The 17,033-nt window shown below is 34.5% G+C and overlaps 2 protein-coding genes across 3 annotated transcripts; both read left to right on the forward strand.

Annotated features, from left to right (window-relative positions):
* Positions 1-2,133: 2,133 nt before the first annotated feature.
* Positions 2,134-8,841, forward strand: LOC145617938 (mitochondrial import inner membrane translocase subunit TIM10-like). Of its 2 annotated transcripts, none has more exons than XM_081672710.1 (8): positions 2,134-2,612; positions 2,683-2,740; positions 2,858-2,905; positions 2,992-3,033; positions 3,651-3,703; positions 4,030-4,068; positions 4,184-4,253; positions 8,367-8,841. In XM_081672710.1, exons 1-8 carry the CDS (start codon positions 2,584-2,586, stop codon positions 8,415-8,417), a joined length of 390 nt encoding a protein of 129 aa, XP_081528836.1. In that variant the 5' UTR covers positions 2,134-2,583; the 3' UTR covers positions 8,418-8,841. The 2 variants fall into 2 exon arrangements, with proteins under 2 accessions (XP_081528836.1, XP_081528837.1); XM_081672711.1 differs by having other exon boundaries at positions 2,699-2,740.
* A 1,644-nt stretch (positions 8,842-10,485) lies between these two features.
* LOC145618031 (NAC domain-containing protein 82-like) lies at positions 10,486-12,662 on the forward strand. The gene is made up of 2 exons (XM_081672807.1): positions 10,486-10,589; positions 10,927-12,662. Exon 2 carries the CDS (start codon positions 11,316-11,318, stop codon positions 12,432-12,434), a length of 1,119 nt encoding a protein of 372 aa, XP_081528933.1. The 5' UTR covers positions 10,486-10,589; positions 10,927-11,315; the 3' UTR covers positions 12,435-12,662.
* Positions 12,663-17,033: the final 4,371 nt, after the last annotated feature.

The following is a 17,033-nucleotide window of genomic DNA, read 5'->3' on the forward strand; positions in this document are numbered from 1 at the left end:
AAAAAAATTGTGGCATTTATTTAGTTTGGGAATAATGATGTGACAAATTTTAGTTACAAGGGATACAACTATCCATTTTGGATAGACCCGTTAATTCCTGACCCGCCCCAACAACCCGACCTGACCGAAATCCAAATCCGAGTATCTAAGAGTGAATCTGAACCATCCAAAAACAACCGATCCATTTATTGTATTTTTATAAATTATAATAACCCAATCCCCCAAACGACATGAAATCTAAACTGAACTCGATTCGTTGACCCGAATTGACAAGTCTGAAAATTGGGCTATCGAGAACCACAAATTCTTAAATAAACTTGGTTCACACTAATTTTATTGTGGACCACTATTTTATCAATAATAATAAAAATCACTATAATAAAAATAAGGTCACTATGTTCAAATAAAAGTCATTTTGGTAGTATATAAGCTATAAGAGGATAATTTTTTTAATGAAATATTTTATATACAGATCAATATGAATAATAGAGGTCACTATGTTCAAATTAGGGTCATAACGTCATATTCAAGCTCACAATAATATTAAACGTTATACAAGTTTTAATAAAGATTACTATGTTAAAAATAAGGTTACTCTGTTCAATATAATGTCAATTGCGTGTGTATAAATCTCGAGTCCACAATAATATTATTGTGGATCAGGTCCACACAAGTATTTCTGATCGAGAACTTAGTGGAAACCCGGCCATTTTAAAAAGTTTGTCTTGTTGTAAACTACGTTTGTGTATATACTCCGTACTTTCATTGAGCAGCCGCTAGACAATACTCACTGAAAATACAGAAGAAAGAACATTATTTCTCCATTGAAGCAGTTTCTAAGCTTTCTACCCTCCATTAAAGCAGCTTTTTCAGGTAAGATTTCTCTTCCATTTTTCTGTTAATCGTCAAATATCGATTTCACAATGTAGTGTTACTTGTTAATTTGATTCAATTTAGGGTGGATTGATTATTTTACTATTTGTTAGAAGTATTATTTAATTTTTCTTAGGTTAGAATTTTGCTATTCATATTCTTAAGCTGGAAGAATTTGAGTTAAATGGTTTACTAATTTGTTGCAGAATCTTTTAATTAAAAGCAGGAAGAAACTATGCAAATGTTAATTTTTTCTTTTCTGGGATTCTTGAATTATGTGTATATTTTATGAGACTTGTATATGAACATTGAACATTTTTTGTTATAACTTAGTATGATTTGTGTATGTGTGTTTTCATGATGAGTTTTCTGTCAAAAGATCTGAACTTGTTATTGTTTTGTAATTTTTATTGGAGTCTGGAAGACTCTGGAGAGAATGATGTATTTAGGGGTATTTGCACTTGTTTTGTCATTTCTCGAATTCTCGATTCATCCATCATATATGATTTCTGTACTATACTTTCGTCGTATTTGTATTAAAAGTTAATTTACAGTAAACATTAGTGCTACTTGCTGGACATGCCACTGAAGATTGCTCTTTTTTGAACCTAAATGTTCTGTGGTAGACAATATGGTTGAAAAGCTCGGAAAAATATGCAAGTTAACTTGGTTGTATAGAGATTGTTTGGTGAACTAGTTGTTCAAACTAGGGGTGAGCAAAAATTCAGGGTACCCTGACTTGGAACCGGAACCTGTTAGGTTCCAAACCCGGAACCTGTTGATCAGAGGTTCCGGTTCTGGGTAATAAAATTGGGAACCTGTTGCAACAGGTTCCAGTTTCGGGTAATAAAATTTTGGACAACCTGTAGGGTACCCTGTTAGTACAGATTCCCTATAGGGTACATGAAACTGGAACCTATATGGTATTAAATATTCTAGACGATTAGTGTTACTTTGTTATATTTGAAGTACTATATTAAAGTTGTAAGCTTTTTTTGTGAACATCCATTCATTTTAAAAAAATATTTGTCACAATTTATCAAGTAACTATTAAGCTTACTTTGAAAGACAGGGTACCCTGTTTAGGAACCGGAACCTGCGGTTCCCAATTCTTAGGAACTTGTTGCAACAGGTTCCGGTTCCGGTTCCTATTTTTAGGAACTTGTTGCAACAGGTTCCAGTTCCGGTTCTTGATATTTTTACAGGGTACCCTGCTACGCTCACCCCTAGTTCAAACAGTTGAAATTTGTGAAATTATTTTGATCCACACAAAGTAGCCGGTAGTGAGTGTATCAGGAAAAAATGAGGATAAAAACTTTTTTGCTGGTAGATAATTTGTATAAATTTGCAAGAATACCTTATCATTCTTCCATAGTTATTTCAGCACCTTATAAAACTCTGTTGTAGTAATAAGCAGTTGCTAGTATTGTTGGATGAATGAATGGTGCTCTTCTTATGCTGGAAGGTGTGGGAAGAAATGAGAGGAAATGTCATTAGTCATTTCAAGCAACTAGTATACGTACAGAGTTATGAAATCAAGATGTCTTTCGTTGCATATTTTTGGGGTGATATTAGTCAATGCTTTTTGTCTCTAAGATAATGAGTGCTTGCTTTTGTTAGTCACCCATATTTGATGATTGGTGAAAAATGATGGGAATCAATTTCACTGATCGAGTTGTTCTGCTTTACAGGTCATAATGGCCAGCAGCAATGCCCCTCCTACTGTTGAGAAGCAAGAGGTACTTTGGTTTTTGGCATTTTTCCCTTACTCTCATTAACATATTTTGTAGCAAGCTAACCTTTATGAAGATTATCTGAAGTTCAGATTTTAACAGACGATCATAAACTTGCTTTGGATAAGGAAAAGGTATGCTATTTTTTTCTTTTTCTTTTTTTTTTTTTTTTATTTTTAAAACTACCTTCTGTTTTGGTCATAGTAATTAGATTTTGGTTTCTCTCTGATAGATTTGTTATGGCTTTACAGGCTGAATTGGCCAACAGCAATGTCTCTTCTACTGTTGAGGAGCAAGAGGTTCTTTGTTTATGCCCATAGCTTTTATTTACATATTTTGTAACAAGCTAACCTTGGTGAAAACTATCTGGATTTTGGAATTCTAGGTCAAGATGGACGACCTTAAACTTACCTTGCATAAGCAAAAGGTGCGCTACTTTTCTGGCTATTGTTTGTTTTGATTTCTAATATACCAATGATAGAACATAGTAGATAATTTACTCCCTCCGTCCCTTTTGTTTGCCCCCCTGGGGTTAAGTCACTTTTTTAATTTTTGTTGGGGAAATTTTGATGAGAGAGAAAAGTGGTGGGACCAATGTAGTTGGTGTGAGGGTAAAGTATGAAGCAAACTTGAAGAGATGGACTATAAAAGAAGTTGGGGCAAACATTAAGGGACAACAAGTATTTGATTTGGGGAAGGGGTTAGTTTTTTTTCCTTCCAGGCTTGATGTTGACCCTATGCATTATTAATGCTGTATTGACTTGTTATCTTTTGACTTTAGTTACTGTCACGCTAATATGACATTACATGGGAGATACTTTCTTTGTAAGTTATTTAGTCAAGGCAAATAAACTGTTTGCCTGCCTGAATGGGTAAAAAAAGAAAGGAAGGCGGTTCCTGTTTACAATAATGATAAGCAAGGGATGCCATTAAAAGCTTGTGTAATTGTTACGAAAAATTGTCAATTTTTTTATTGGGTTTTTTTAGTTAATATTTTGCTTATTGCTTATACATAATATTTACTCACTCTCTACACTTGTGTAGATTATTGGCACAGCAATAGGTGAGATGGAACATCGAATAGAACTGTTCAGCAAGTATGTCACACTTGATTTTATATACTTGGAAATCACTTTACTTTTCTTTTCCTTACCTATTCTAAAAATCAAAGTCATTAGCTATAGTGTGACCTATTATATTCTCGACATTTACAAATGGTTACCTGGCTCAATTATTATAGAGGCGGCCTTGTCAAAGAACAATATGGCTTTTCTTATTCATGTAGGCATGTAGCCATAATTGGTGCTTATTACCTTAGTCTTTGACTCTTTGTGTCATGCATTCCAGCATATATTTTTGTTACTTTAGCTTATAATTGTTATTGTTATGCTTCTTATTTGACATATTCTTGTTTCTGATCCAGTCTCACCCACAATTGCTTCAATAAATGTGTTGATAAAAGGTATATGTACAAACAAAAAAAATTCTAGACATTTTTTCTGTTAAAGTGTTCTTAAGTTTCCCAATTGGAGTTGCCTAAATCTATGACAAATTAAACTTTTCAATGTTTTGTTCAGGTACAAGGAAGGCGATCTCAATCTTGGTGAAATTAGTTGTGTTAATCGTTGTGTTTCCAAGTATTCTCAGGTATATCAGCTGCGACATGTTATATTTTTTTCATTGTGTTTTAAACTGCTTTACATCTTAATAAACATCTACAGCTTCAACCCTTTTCCAATATTTAGTCAACTGCTCTCTTAAACGATTAAGTTCTATATTACATGAAAGCACATTCATTATCAATAAAAGCTTATGCATACTAATAGAGTGTAGGTTTTATCTTTTATGCTTGGGGGAGGTTGAAATGTAAATTGCCTCTCTAATGCAATCTTGCTCAAATCTCTCTTTCTCTCAACAAAGATACCCCCCCCCCCCAAAAAAAAAAAAAAGAAAAGAAAATAAAAAGAGAAAGGAAGAAAGATTCCTGCCCTTCATTCATCTCTCTCGCTAATCGTGAATGAGTGAGGTGGAATGGGCGTATAAGGAGAGGTATTATGGTTGAAGACATTGCCTCTTTTCTTTCTTCTTCTTGGCCCTAATCAGTATTCATATTGATTACAGGTTTAAGTTTACTTTGTTTCTGAGTTTAGTCTAGGCTTCCTTTGAAATGTTGTGGGTTGGTTATTCTTTGTAGGGGAATTAGCTCAAGAAGTTGCTCTGTTTTTTGATATGACTTTTAAGCTAAAGTGCACTATAATTAAGGTGGAAACCGATTTTAGAGAAGTGAGACAAGATTAGCTATGAAATGTTATGTTTTGAATTGAAGGTATTGATCTTACGAGAATTAGAAAGTTAACCAATGAATAGCACTGTTGTTGAAAAGGCTACTACACTAGTGGAATTCACTATTGGTAGAGTTGGGGAGGTCCAAATGCATGCAGCTATTCTTATATTGTGTCTAGTGGTAGATATGACAATTCTAGAATAAAATGACAAGTCAGTAATTGATGTAGATTAACTGTGTTTGTTTGTAAATTTGCTGTATAATGCTTACTGGTCATTGAGATACGGTCTTGATATATGACTCTGGTTGTTTCACCCTCCTAGCGGTTATTGTTGAAGGCCATAAAGCGATAGACAAGGATGGATTTTTGGAAACCAACCTTATGGTGCATTTAGTTTGCATGTGGGTTAATGGAATGAAATCAAGAAAGGGCTAGAAGGTGAAAGGAAAGTTAAAACCCTTTGATTTAAGGTGTAATTTTGATTTTAGTTTTCTACTCCACCTTTCCCTTCATTTGCTAATCCTCAAGCATCTCTCAGCTCTACAGCCTCCACCACTACTCTACTCCCAATGAAACCATTGGTCTGCCTATCCTTCCTTTTCACTAATATCCTACAGGCCATAGGCTACTCACTAAGGTTTTACTCCCTCCGTCCCCTTTTGATAGTCCCTTATGGCCAAATTTTAGTCCCAAAATGTTTACCCCATTTGCTTTTTCCAACAACCATTTAATACTAATTTTTTTACCAAAATTCCCTTCAATTTGCAACAATACTTGTGTAAATTTAAATTTAAATTTAAATTTCCCATGTAAATTTTGTTTTCTCATGTACTTTTTTACTTTCTCCCTCTACTTTTTTACATACCCAATGTCAATTTACTTTTTCAATGTACTTTAACTATTCTTATTTGTGTTTATTAATTCCCGTGAAAAATGCCCATAAGGGACTATCAAAAGGGGACGGAGGGAGTAAAACATAACTCATGGTCAAGTCATTTAACCATTTAAAGCCATGATTAATGATATAAGGGATATTTCTCATCCTCTCTTATTTATTTATATATTTTATAATAATTATTTATGGTGGTGTTTGAGTGGGTTTCCTAAAGGCATGGGGGTATTTTCCATGGTGCATTAGATGGGTTCTTGATGGGTGGTGGGTTTTTAAGATGGACGCAGTGTTGGTTGTGCTTTTTTGTGGAATTGTGGTTGTTGGATGAATGGGTGGTGGTTTATTAAGGTAGCTGGCTAGTTTTGTGGGAGTATATGGTTGGGGGTGGTGGGGGGGGGGGGGGAGTTAGGTGGGTTCTTGTGTGGGTGGTGGTTATTAAGATGGATGTGGTGGTTTTTTTTTTTTTTTGGTTTTTGTTGTGGTGGTTGGGTGGATAGTTGTGTGGATGGAGGCTTTTTAAGGTGAGGGGATGGTGGTTTCATGGGAGTATAAGATTTGAGAGGGGGGTTTGGTGGATCATGAGTGGATTTTGTGGATTCATTTTCGCCGACCTCAAATCATTTTGCGACTAAGGCTTTGTTGTGATTGTTATTGATGATAGTGGATTTTGTGGCAATTTAGTTGGTTATGGGTGGTTGTTGTGTTGATTTTGTGGAGGGTGGGTGGGTTTAGTGGTGGTTGGTAAGATAGAGAATCGGTGATGGTGGAGTGGTTGGATGTTAGGCGTTTTTCATGTTTGGTAAGGCGGTGGAGGAATTGAATGGCGGGTGATTGAGTGCAATGGTGGTGTGGGTGCTTGTGGTGGTCAGTGACAAAGTGAGTATGGTGGGTAGATGAGAGAGAGAGAGTGAAAACCCGGGGGATGGGGTTGGGGAAGGGATGGAGGAAGGAAAGGGAATGATAAACTGAACCTGACAAACACTGTGGGGATGAACTCTTTTGATCCCCTTACCCTTTCCTAATTGCCCCAAACAAATTCCCTTTTTGTCGGGTCTACTCCACCTCTCTAAATTGGTTATTGTCTCTCTCTAAGGCTACTGTTAATTCCATCAAGAGTTTATTTTATTTTAATTGTAATATGTTGATGACAACATGATAGTGTAGTACTTTCTACGAACAATAGTGTTATTGAACAAATTTGTCTGGCCTTTTCTATTGATTACTCTTTCTACCATGTGAGTGTATCAAAGAAATTAGCTCTAACTTGGCTGGATGTGAAACCAGTGCATGAGAATGCTTTCTTTGAAGAGTGTATTATTGAACCAATTTGTCTGGCCTTTTCTAATGATTACTCATTTTACCATGTGAGTATCAAAGAAATTAGCTCTAACTTGGCTGGATGTGAAATCAGTGATGAGATTATGAGAATACTTTCTTTGAAGAGCTGCATAGGCAAACAGTTGTCACAGGGACTAAGTTATAATTGTATGTATGTTAGAGCCGACTTATTAATTTAATTGTGGGATTTTACATTTGTTGTCATGAAGTTAGGGTCTATTGATTTTATGCCTACCAAAAAGCTGACAAATCACCAAATCAAACATAGAAGCATAGGAAAACTGCCTCTTGATTTGTATGTTAAACGCTCCTAGCTTCATATATCGCATTGACTCGCACTAGCTGTTCAGTAACAAGAAATTTATAATTAGAACGACTTGGAGGAAGACTCCGTTCCAGAATGATAAGCCATGCTTCTTTCGTAGTGCCTCTCAAACTCATTCGGCCACTCTAGTAGTTAGTGTTTTTAATTTGGGAATTTTCCCATAAAATCCTTAATGATACTTGCTTTCAAAAAAAAAAAAAAAAAAATAAAATAAAATAAATAAAAATCCTTAATGATACTTATAACCAAGAATGCCAAAGATTATTTGGTTTTTGAAGATGCAAAAATCCTAGCTACTAAACTATGTTTATGGGGGGTTTTTTTAAAAGCAAAATTCTTGCCAAATGACCTAACTAATAATGTATGTCGCTTTTCTATCATTTCTTGTTTGCTATAGTTTGGGGCTTCTATGGCTATATATAGGTGGCGTACATGATTCTAGACGGCTAAGAAATTAGAAGGATGATGTCAAATTGACTGAGACAGACAAATTAATGACATCTTGTAAACCAGAGGATGATTGGTTGTTATGTGGTTTGGGTGGGTTAAAACACTGCAACGTTGGATAAGGTTTATGAAATGCATTTTCTCCCTTACTCAAGAACTGAAGTCATTATTATGGTTGATGAGGATTAGTTGAAAGTCCTGAAACATTCTCCAGGTTAACTTTCATTATGGGGCAACCAGTTTCCTGACATTTCTAGGGTTCCTTGTCTCATACTTGGTATCATTTAAGTATAAATGACCTCTGAGTATCGATATAGGGACTTCTGACTGTTCTAAGCCCCCAGTAATGGACACTGTGAAGCTGAAGAATGCAACATGCGTAGTTTATTTCTGAGCATAAACTGGCTATGGAAATTCATGTGACATAAATTTCTCATTTTGTTTTTTTTATCTTTTATTTTTAATTTTTTCAGGTGAATAATATGATTGGTCAAATTCTTGCATATGGTCGGCGTGGCGTGTAAATTTTAGTTTCTTGTTAGTTGCAGATGCTGTTCGATTTTGAAAACTTGCTTGGATACATCACTGACCACCTGGGGAGACAAGGACTTGAAACTTTTGGATATCTGTTCTTGTTTTCCCTTCTCCAGATTTTTCTGCCACAAATGGAAAATAATAGTCAAGAACGATTTGGATCCATTTCCTCATCACTATTACAGATTTTTGTAGAAGATAGTATACACCCTGATACATTCATTGTTGATGTCTTGCAGTTGCTATATTACAGGATATAGCGAGTTTACTCAGACTAGCATGACTTGAAACCACAATTTGTATTCATCAAAAATTTTGATAATTACATTTTTCATTGAGAGATGATGCCAGAGTCAATACTGAAGCATGATAAGAAATAACTTTAATGAATAATTTGCTCTTTTTAATGCGCGTTTATCATTTTGTATTACTTACTTTTGCTGATACAGATATCGATTTTAATCTGTTTTCGTATGTCATTGCTACTCTTGCTTGGATTAGGATCATTAGTTGATGTTGTGAAATTTATAGGTGAGAAGAATGGGAGTTGGATCTCAGCTCAAAACTCCCAAAAGTCCCAATGCATGAAAAAGCTAATTTTCCTTATCATGAAGCATCAAGTATCCGACTGTGTGTTTTATGCCTCACCTCAACCGTACCAATGTATACCTTCACTCTCTTACGAGTTTTTGTTTTATCATCACTTGAAACTTTGAATCTGTATCACCTCCATCTTCGAATGTGTAACAAAGCCATTTTTTAAACCTTATATTATCACTAAATGAATTCTTTTTCTAATTTTAGCTTGGAATATTTTCTTATTCACATCACCCCTTAATCTTTATTCATATCTATAGGGTAATGGAGGGAGCCTTAATTGATCTATTAGTACAACGAGCTATGTTAATCTAATGACATTCTTGTAAAAATGAGCAAATATATCATGGTAAACGGATTTTGTTTTCTTTATAGATCAACTTATATTTTCACACGAAAATGTTACCTAGGTCGTGTGGTATGACAATTTAGATAATTATAATTTAAAATGCTTGGCAATGGATGGAGTATTAGGGCCTCTTCTCTTTAGTTCAGTTCAACTCCAATCAGTTTAATTTAGGTCAGTTTCTAATTTCCTTATCTCATAAAATATTCAATTCAGTTTAGGTGCAATCAGTTCAGCTTATTAAATCAGAATAGACCCTTAATCCTTTTACTCATTGTATTTTTTAAAGTCCACTTTGGCCTACGATCTCGTAGTATGGATAAAACTTTCATTACTTGAAATTTTGAAAACAAGTTTTTTTTTTTAAAAAAAAAAACAGAAAAAAAAAAAGGATTTTCTACATTATAACCCTCTAACTTTCCGTTTTCTACGATGTGCCCCCTTTTTTGAGAAATTTACACTGTAACCTCAAAATACATTTAGCTTCTATATGGTAACCTTGCCGTTAACTAATTCCGTTACTGGGGCCCACTCACCACTTAATAATATTTTTTAATCGATTTGCGTGTTGGAAATTGTTCCGTTAATGGTTTTGGGGGCTATTTTGTTCCTAAAGCTGCCAAATTGAGCTTAGATTTAACAAAAAAATAACACAAATGACTCGTTTTGCATATTAAAAAATGTCTCGATTTGCGTGTTTACGTATTTAATACACAAAACAAGACATCTGTGTCATTTTTTTTGTCAAATTTGAGCTCAATTTGGACTCTTTAGAGCCAAAACAGCCCCCAAAACTTTTCACAGAACTATTTCCAACACGCAAATCGATAAAAAAATATTATTAAGTGGTGAGTGTGCTCCACTAACGGAATTTGTTAACGGCAAGGTTACCGTATAGAAGCTAAATGTTTTTTGAGGTTACACTTTAGATTTCTCAAAAAGTGGGGCACATCATAGAAAACGGAAAGTTAGAGGGTTATAATGTAGAAAAACCCAAAAAAAAAAACCTTAGATGAGACCAATTATGACCGTCTATATCATTTAGATCAACGGTTGATACTTCATTCGTCTCCATATATAATCCCTTTTTTTGTCACCGAAGCTTCATTCTTACGCTGCAAAATCTCATGTTTTCTCTCTCCTCCATTGAAGCTCGTGCTCTCAATTCCTCTTGCGATTTCTGAGAATTTTCTCTCTCCTCCATTCGACTAGCTTTGAGGTAGCAATCTTGTTCTTTTTTTGTTTTTTATTTTACCTTTTTTGTAATAGTTGAATATCAATTTCTCAATTTAGGGTTTGTCGTCGATTTATTAGTCAGTATATTCAAGTTAGGTTTTGTCTAAGATGGATTATTGATCTGCATGTTTGAATTGTTTTCCGTTGATATTATTGAGAAAGATCAAGTTTTGTGATTTTTCGAATTTGATTGGTGATTGAGTCAAAATTTGACCGGCGTAGTTTTGGTTGATTTGAATAATTTTTTTTTTTTTTGGATTTTCTGAGGGGAAGTTGTGATTTTTGTTGATGATTGAATATGTTGATCGTGAAAATTCCAGGTATCCATGTCTATTATCAATCTGAAGAAGAAAAATTTGTGGATTCTTTTGTTTGATTGTTCATTCTTCAAGAGAGTACGTTGGTGGTGGGGTTCGTAATTATTTGCCGTTGACTTAATCATCGGAGAGTGAGTTTGTTCATCTCTGATCTCTCTTTCTCTCCTTTGATTATTGTTACGATCTTTGATCTCTTGATTGGTTATTGTGTTGCAAATTGCAATTGCTCTTGCTCTTGAGCCTCTGAAGTCTGAATTATATTAGTGGTTGTGGAAAATAGATTAATTGGTATAAAAGAAACCTTCTGGTTTCGGAAGTAGATTGATCGAAAAAAGAAAAAAAAAAAAAAAAAAAAAAAAAAGAAGAAAGGGGACTTTTGCTGGTGTTGAATTATGGAAGGATTGTTAGGAAGTAAGTCTTGTCCGCCAGGGTTTCGATTTCGCCCCACGGATGAGGAGTTGTTCATGTTTTATTTGAAGAGGAAGGTTTTGGGTAAATCTCTGGGTCGCCAGATGATTTCTGAGGTTGATGTGTATAGGTTTGCCCCGTGGGATCTTCCTGCGATGGCATGTATTAAAACAAGGGATCTGAACTGGTATTTCTTCTGCCCTCGAGTAAAGAGATACCCTAAGGGAGGTAAAGCCAATAGGGCTACTGAATGGGGTTATTGGAAGTCAACAGGGAATGATAGGACTGCAATGTATGCTTCTCGTCCTGTGGGAAAGATTAAAACTTTGGTGTTTTATAGAGGGAAGGCTCCAAAAGGGGAAAGGACTAATTGGGTAATGCATGAGTTTAGGTTGGATGACAAAATGCTTGCCGACAAAGGTGTGCCACAAGATTCATATGTCATATGTAAAATTTTTGAAAAAAGTGGGTTAGGTCCAAAGAATGGGGAAGATTATGGGGCTCGATTTGTGGAAGAAGAATGGGACAGTGACACTGATGATACTAATGTGCCAGAGAGAGCATCTGGACATGTGCTGCATGATACGGCTTGTGGTGGTGTTGCTGATAGCCCTGATGGTTCTGTTTTAACTTCATCTGTGGGTGCTCCAAATGCTTATTATCCAGTTGGTACTCTCGTTGCTGATGCTGCTGCCACTAATGTGGCTTCTCCAAGTACTGTTGCAGCTTCTATGGGTACTCCATACATTACTGTTACTTCTATGGGTACTCCACTTGACAATGCAACTTCTGCAAGAATACCAAATGATGAACATGTAACTGTGTATGCACCTAATGTTGTTGCAACTTCTGTGGGATCTGCGACTGCTGCTCCTACTGCTGTGGGTTCTGCTTCCGATGCTGCTGGAATGACAGAGGATGAGGTGGACAGGCTTTTGAAGAATTTCGTTGAGGATGCTGGGGATGTGGGTGATATATTCAATGGATTGGGGGATTTGGCTGATGCTTCTGGCCTGAATATTGATTGGGGCGAATTTTCTGATACCTCTACCCAAATTCCTGACTGGTCTAATCATTTCATTGAGATGGACGATCTAATTTGAGTTAGTTTTCAATGAAATTTTTGTATAAAGAACCTATTATGTTATTTCGCATAGTTCCAACTAAATGCTAGGAACTGCCTTTAGTGATATTTCATGTTATGTTTCCTTATGTGGTTTGCCATATATTGACTCTATATATGTTGCTCTTGTTTTTATCCCTATGTACGGATGATTATCTTACACTTGGTTGGTTATGAACAAGCTTTGGTGTTGTTTAGGCTTTTTAAAGATCCATAAGTTTTCTTCTCTGTGAATTCTAGATTCCAATGCAAGGTTGTTTACAGTTGCTATTAGGCTTAGTATGTATAAATTCATTAAGTTCCATTTATTTGTATGTTTATTACTGCCATTAAGTCTTAGTTTACAATATTCCCTTCTTTTTTTTACTTAAAAGTGGATCATTATATTACATCATAGTGGGAACATCCACTTGATCAAAAGAGAGATAGTTTTGGTGCATTTTCAGCAACCAGGAGTTAAATCCTATAGCATCGCAAATTACTACCTCTGTTAAGGGGTATTATTTATGAGACATAAAATATTCTTTTATTGTAATTAAAAAGCAATAGGTATTCTTTCAAAAAAAAAAAAAAAAAGAAAGAAAGAAAGTAACAGGTATTATATAGTATTTATGAAGTCTTTTAAAAGTTACAAAGTATTTAGTACTCCGTAGTAACAAACTTTTTGCGACAGGATAGAGTATTGGTCCGGGACCATGCAATAACTTCCCATGAAGCAGGAAGTTGACTAAGATGCTAAAGATCCCATGTACTTCAATTATAAGTTCTTTTTTTTTTCCCCCAAGTTTTTCTTTAATTTTAATAATGTGTATTGATGACTATATGGAATAATCACTTTTGGTTAATGTAGCCGAATCTACTTATGAGATTAAGGCTCTAATTGATTAATTGATTTAGTGTCAAGATAAATTATTTCCATTCATCCAATTCCATTGATGTATCATGTATGCCTTGCCTGTCTTTTGAAAGATAAAAGTGTTTGGTACTTTGGTGTAAAGTTCAATGTCATCTAAATTGCATTGAACTTAATTTAAGGGTTGTTGAATAAGCTTTGAGCTATACTAGGCCTACATTTTGGTATGTGACTATATTAATTGTAATTCTTTCATCTTTGCCCTAAATTTGCTTGCCAATTTGTGCTCTTGATCAACCTAACCATCATTGTTGTAAATCCTAGTAAGAAATGTTTTTCCTAAAGCCTCACAGATTCAATTATAGTTTATTGCATTTTAAGAAAAGATCAATGATCTTCAATTTAGTGATCAATAATATGACCGGGCAAATAATATGAAACAAAGGTAGAATTATAATGTTAAGTATGGCCAAGTGGCCCAAGTAGTTTGGATTTGTTAGTTGGACAAGTTTTGGTCTTGCCTGTTGGAGAATAAGAGTTTGTGACTCTGGTTTGGCCACATCTCTCTTCAGCTTTGATATGATTTTACAATTGATTATTGATTTAACTTCAATCATTGATTGTGCAATTTAACATATAATATTATTTGGACAATTTGTAGACTTGGTCTAACCTTAGGGCATGAACTCAGTTGGACAAATTTGCAGTAAGCAAGCATCCTCCCAATCAATCATTGAAGTTGCTCTTAACATACTGTTAATTTTTGGAGAAAAATCCGACACTATGGGAATTAATTAATTAATAGGAATTTGCTTTTTCAAATTTGAGGTTTTCTCTATAACTTTTCTTGTGAGTCGTATCCAAAAATTGCACAATTTTGACTATTGATTTATGAAGAATTTATTTATCTATTGGTAAACATAACACAATGTTTATTTTTGAAAAATATATATTGAGACTAATGTAACAACTTACATGTAAACATATTATATATTGTAAATTAATTGAAAATGTAACCAAAGCTAATGCAGTATATTGAAATGAAATGGTAGAAATTTTGACCATTTTTCCTAAGAAATTTTGAGTGCTAAAAGTTTTACAAAGAGTTTAATCACACATACTAGTAGTTATTCTTTTTACTTGTTAGTTTTTTACCACTCGTAATAGTTTATGCAATTAAACTATTTGACATCCACTAGAATGTTGATTGCATGTAATGATGGTATGGTTTCATTGCATGTTTAATAATAATAATAATAATAATCGTCAAAAAAAAAAAAAAAATAAATAATAATAATAATAATAATAATAATAATAATAATAATAATAATAATAATAATAATAATAATAATAACAACAATAACAATAATAATTCATGTCCAATATTCAATTCAATGTTTTTAAAATAAAATATATATGCATAAAAAATATTAAAATATATAAAATTTGTTGACCATCAAGTTTCACGAGTAAAGGATTTTAATTGGAGTATAATTATTAATCATTTTGTAATAATTATGATGGACTGGTGAGATATGATTTGTCGGTTGGACTTAGGGATTATAACTTGTCATCAACTTCATAAAGATTTTAAGTAATACATCAATACATACATAACTAGCAACTAGCTAGTGGTCATTTTTAGAACTCCTCTAATCTCTCCCCTTCATATTCTTCATTTTTTTTGGCCAAAAATCTCATTCAATAATAATGGCCAAACATGCATACGTGACCTTCTTGGCGGGTGCCCAAGGTGGTTACGTGAAGGGGGTGGTAGGCGTAGTGAAGGGTCTAAGGAAGGTTAAGACAGCCTATCCGTCGTTGGTTGTGGCAGTGCTTCCTGACGTACCAGTGGAGGACCGCCAGTTGTTAATAGCTCAAGGTTGTGTTATTAGGGAGATTAAACCGCTCTACCCACCGGAGGGCGACAAGAATCATATGGACTTCGCTCGTGCCTACTTTGTCATCAACTATGCCAAGCTCCGTGTTTGGGAGGTAACACAAGTATACAACTATATACTACTGAGTAGTATAAAAGTTTATGTAACATGCGTGTCTTGGATATATATTTTTATGATGAATTCTAAACAATTATTTGATTAATTATTATCATAGAAATTGGCTTTACATTCAAATGATAGTTTACGAGTTGATCATGCTATTAATCTATAATGTGCACAATTTACATTATACTCAAGGAGGAAATACATAGAGGCTTATAGATATAAAGATTATCTTGGCTAAACATGATACAAAAAAGTTGTCTCACAATAATTAAGTTGTTACTTGTATATTTTTGAGTAGAAATTGAAGGTTTAGACCGTATTCTTTTTTATTCAAAATCCATCACTAGACTTAATTACTACGTGTACATGTAGCACCAAGCTGTACTGAATATATTTGTTATATGCAGTTTGAAGAGTATGAGAAGATGATATTCATAGATGCAGACATGCAAGTAAATGAGAACATTGACCACTTGTTTGATCTACCAAACGGGTATTTCTATTCAGTTTTGGACTGTTTTTGTGACCCTTCTTGGGGAATGACCCCTCAATTTAAGATTGGTTACTGCCAGCACTCTCCGGAGAAGGTTGAGTGGCCGACCTCCGAGCTCGGACCACCTCCTCCCCTCTACTTCAACTCCGGCTTCTTCGTCTTTGAGCCTAATGTTCTCACTTACCTTGACATGCTTAATACATTCCAAGAGACTCCTCCCACTTGCTTTGCTGAGCAGGTATTATTTCAAAAATAAAAAAAGGGCAGGTACATATTATTATTACTAGTATTATGATAATTTGGAATGAAAAATTATTACATGATGTAGGATTTCTTGAACAAATACTTGAGGGACAAGTTCAAACCACTACCAAAAGAGTACAACATGGTGATGCCCATGTTGTGGTGGCATCCAGACAAGGTGGAGTTGAGCAAGGTGAAGGTGATGCACTATTGCGCGACTGGGTCGAAGCCATGGAGGTACACCGGGAAGGAAGAAAACATGGACAGAGAAGACGTAAAAATGCTGGTGAACAAATGGTGGGATATCTATACTGACCCTTCTTTGGACAACATCAATTATTCCTCGGCTCAATTTCTCACTGAACCTGTTGTTGATTATCCAAGCAAGAAGTTTGTCTAAGGTCATTTCCTAGTGTTTAGTCAGTCACAAGGCAAAGATCCAAAAAGTAGAGCATACAATGAGGTATAAACTATGTATCATGTCAAGCTACAAAAGTATGTACTCTGTATGTTGAATACACAATATCAAAGATCAATCTTAAATACCATATCAAGTACTCGTATAGTTTAAATACCGTATCAAGTATAGTTTAATTACAAGTATATTATACGAAGTATAAATTAATTACGAGAAGATTAGATAAAGTAATGTGGACTAAAAAACTGGAAATTAAAAATACACTAAATATGCATGAGAACAAGTCGTAGTTTCAAAAACATAATTGAATGTCAATCACCAGCATTTCACCAAAAATCAAAGCTCAAAAACATCATTTAGCTATTGTAAAGACAATCTCCAGTACCTGTACCAGACATGGGACACTGTAACATGCCAAGCTATAAAGTATGTACCTGTATGTTGAATACACTATCCAAGATCAATCTTACATACTACGTATAAAGTATAGATTGATTACGAGTATATTATATGAAATATATTTCAATTATTAGTTGAAGATTAGAATAAGTGATGTGGGCTAGAAA

The sequence above is a fragment of the Chenopodium album genome, chromosome 26 (assembly GCF_948465745.1).
Source record: "Chenopodium album chromosome 26, dcCheAlbu1.1, whole genome shotgun sequence".
NCBI classification, from domain to species: Eukaryota; Viridiplantae; Streptophyta; class Magnoliopsida; order Caryophyllales; family Amaranthaceae; genus Chenopodium; species Chenopodium album.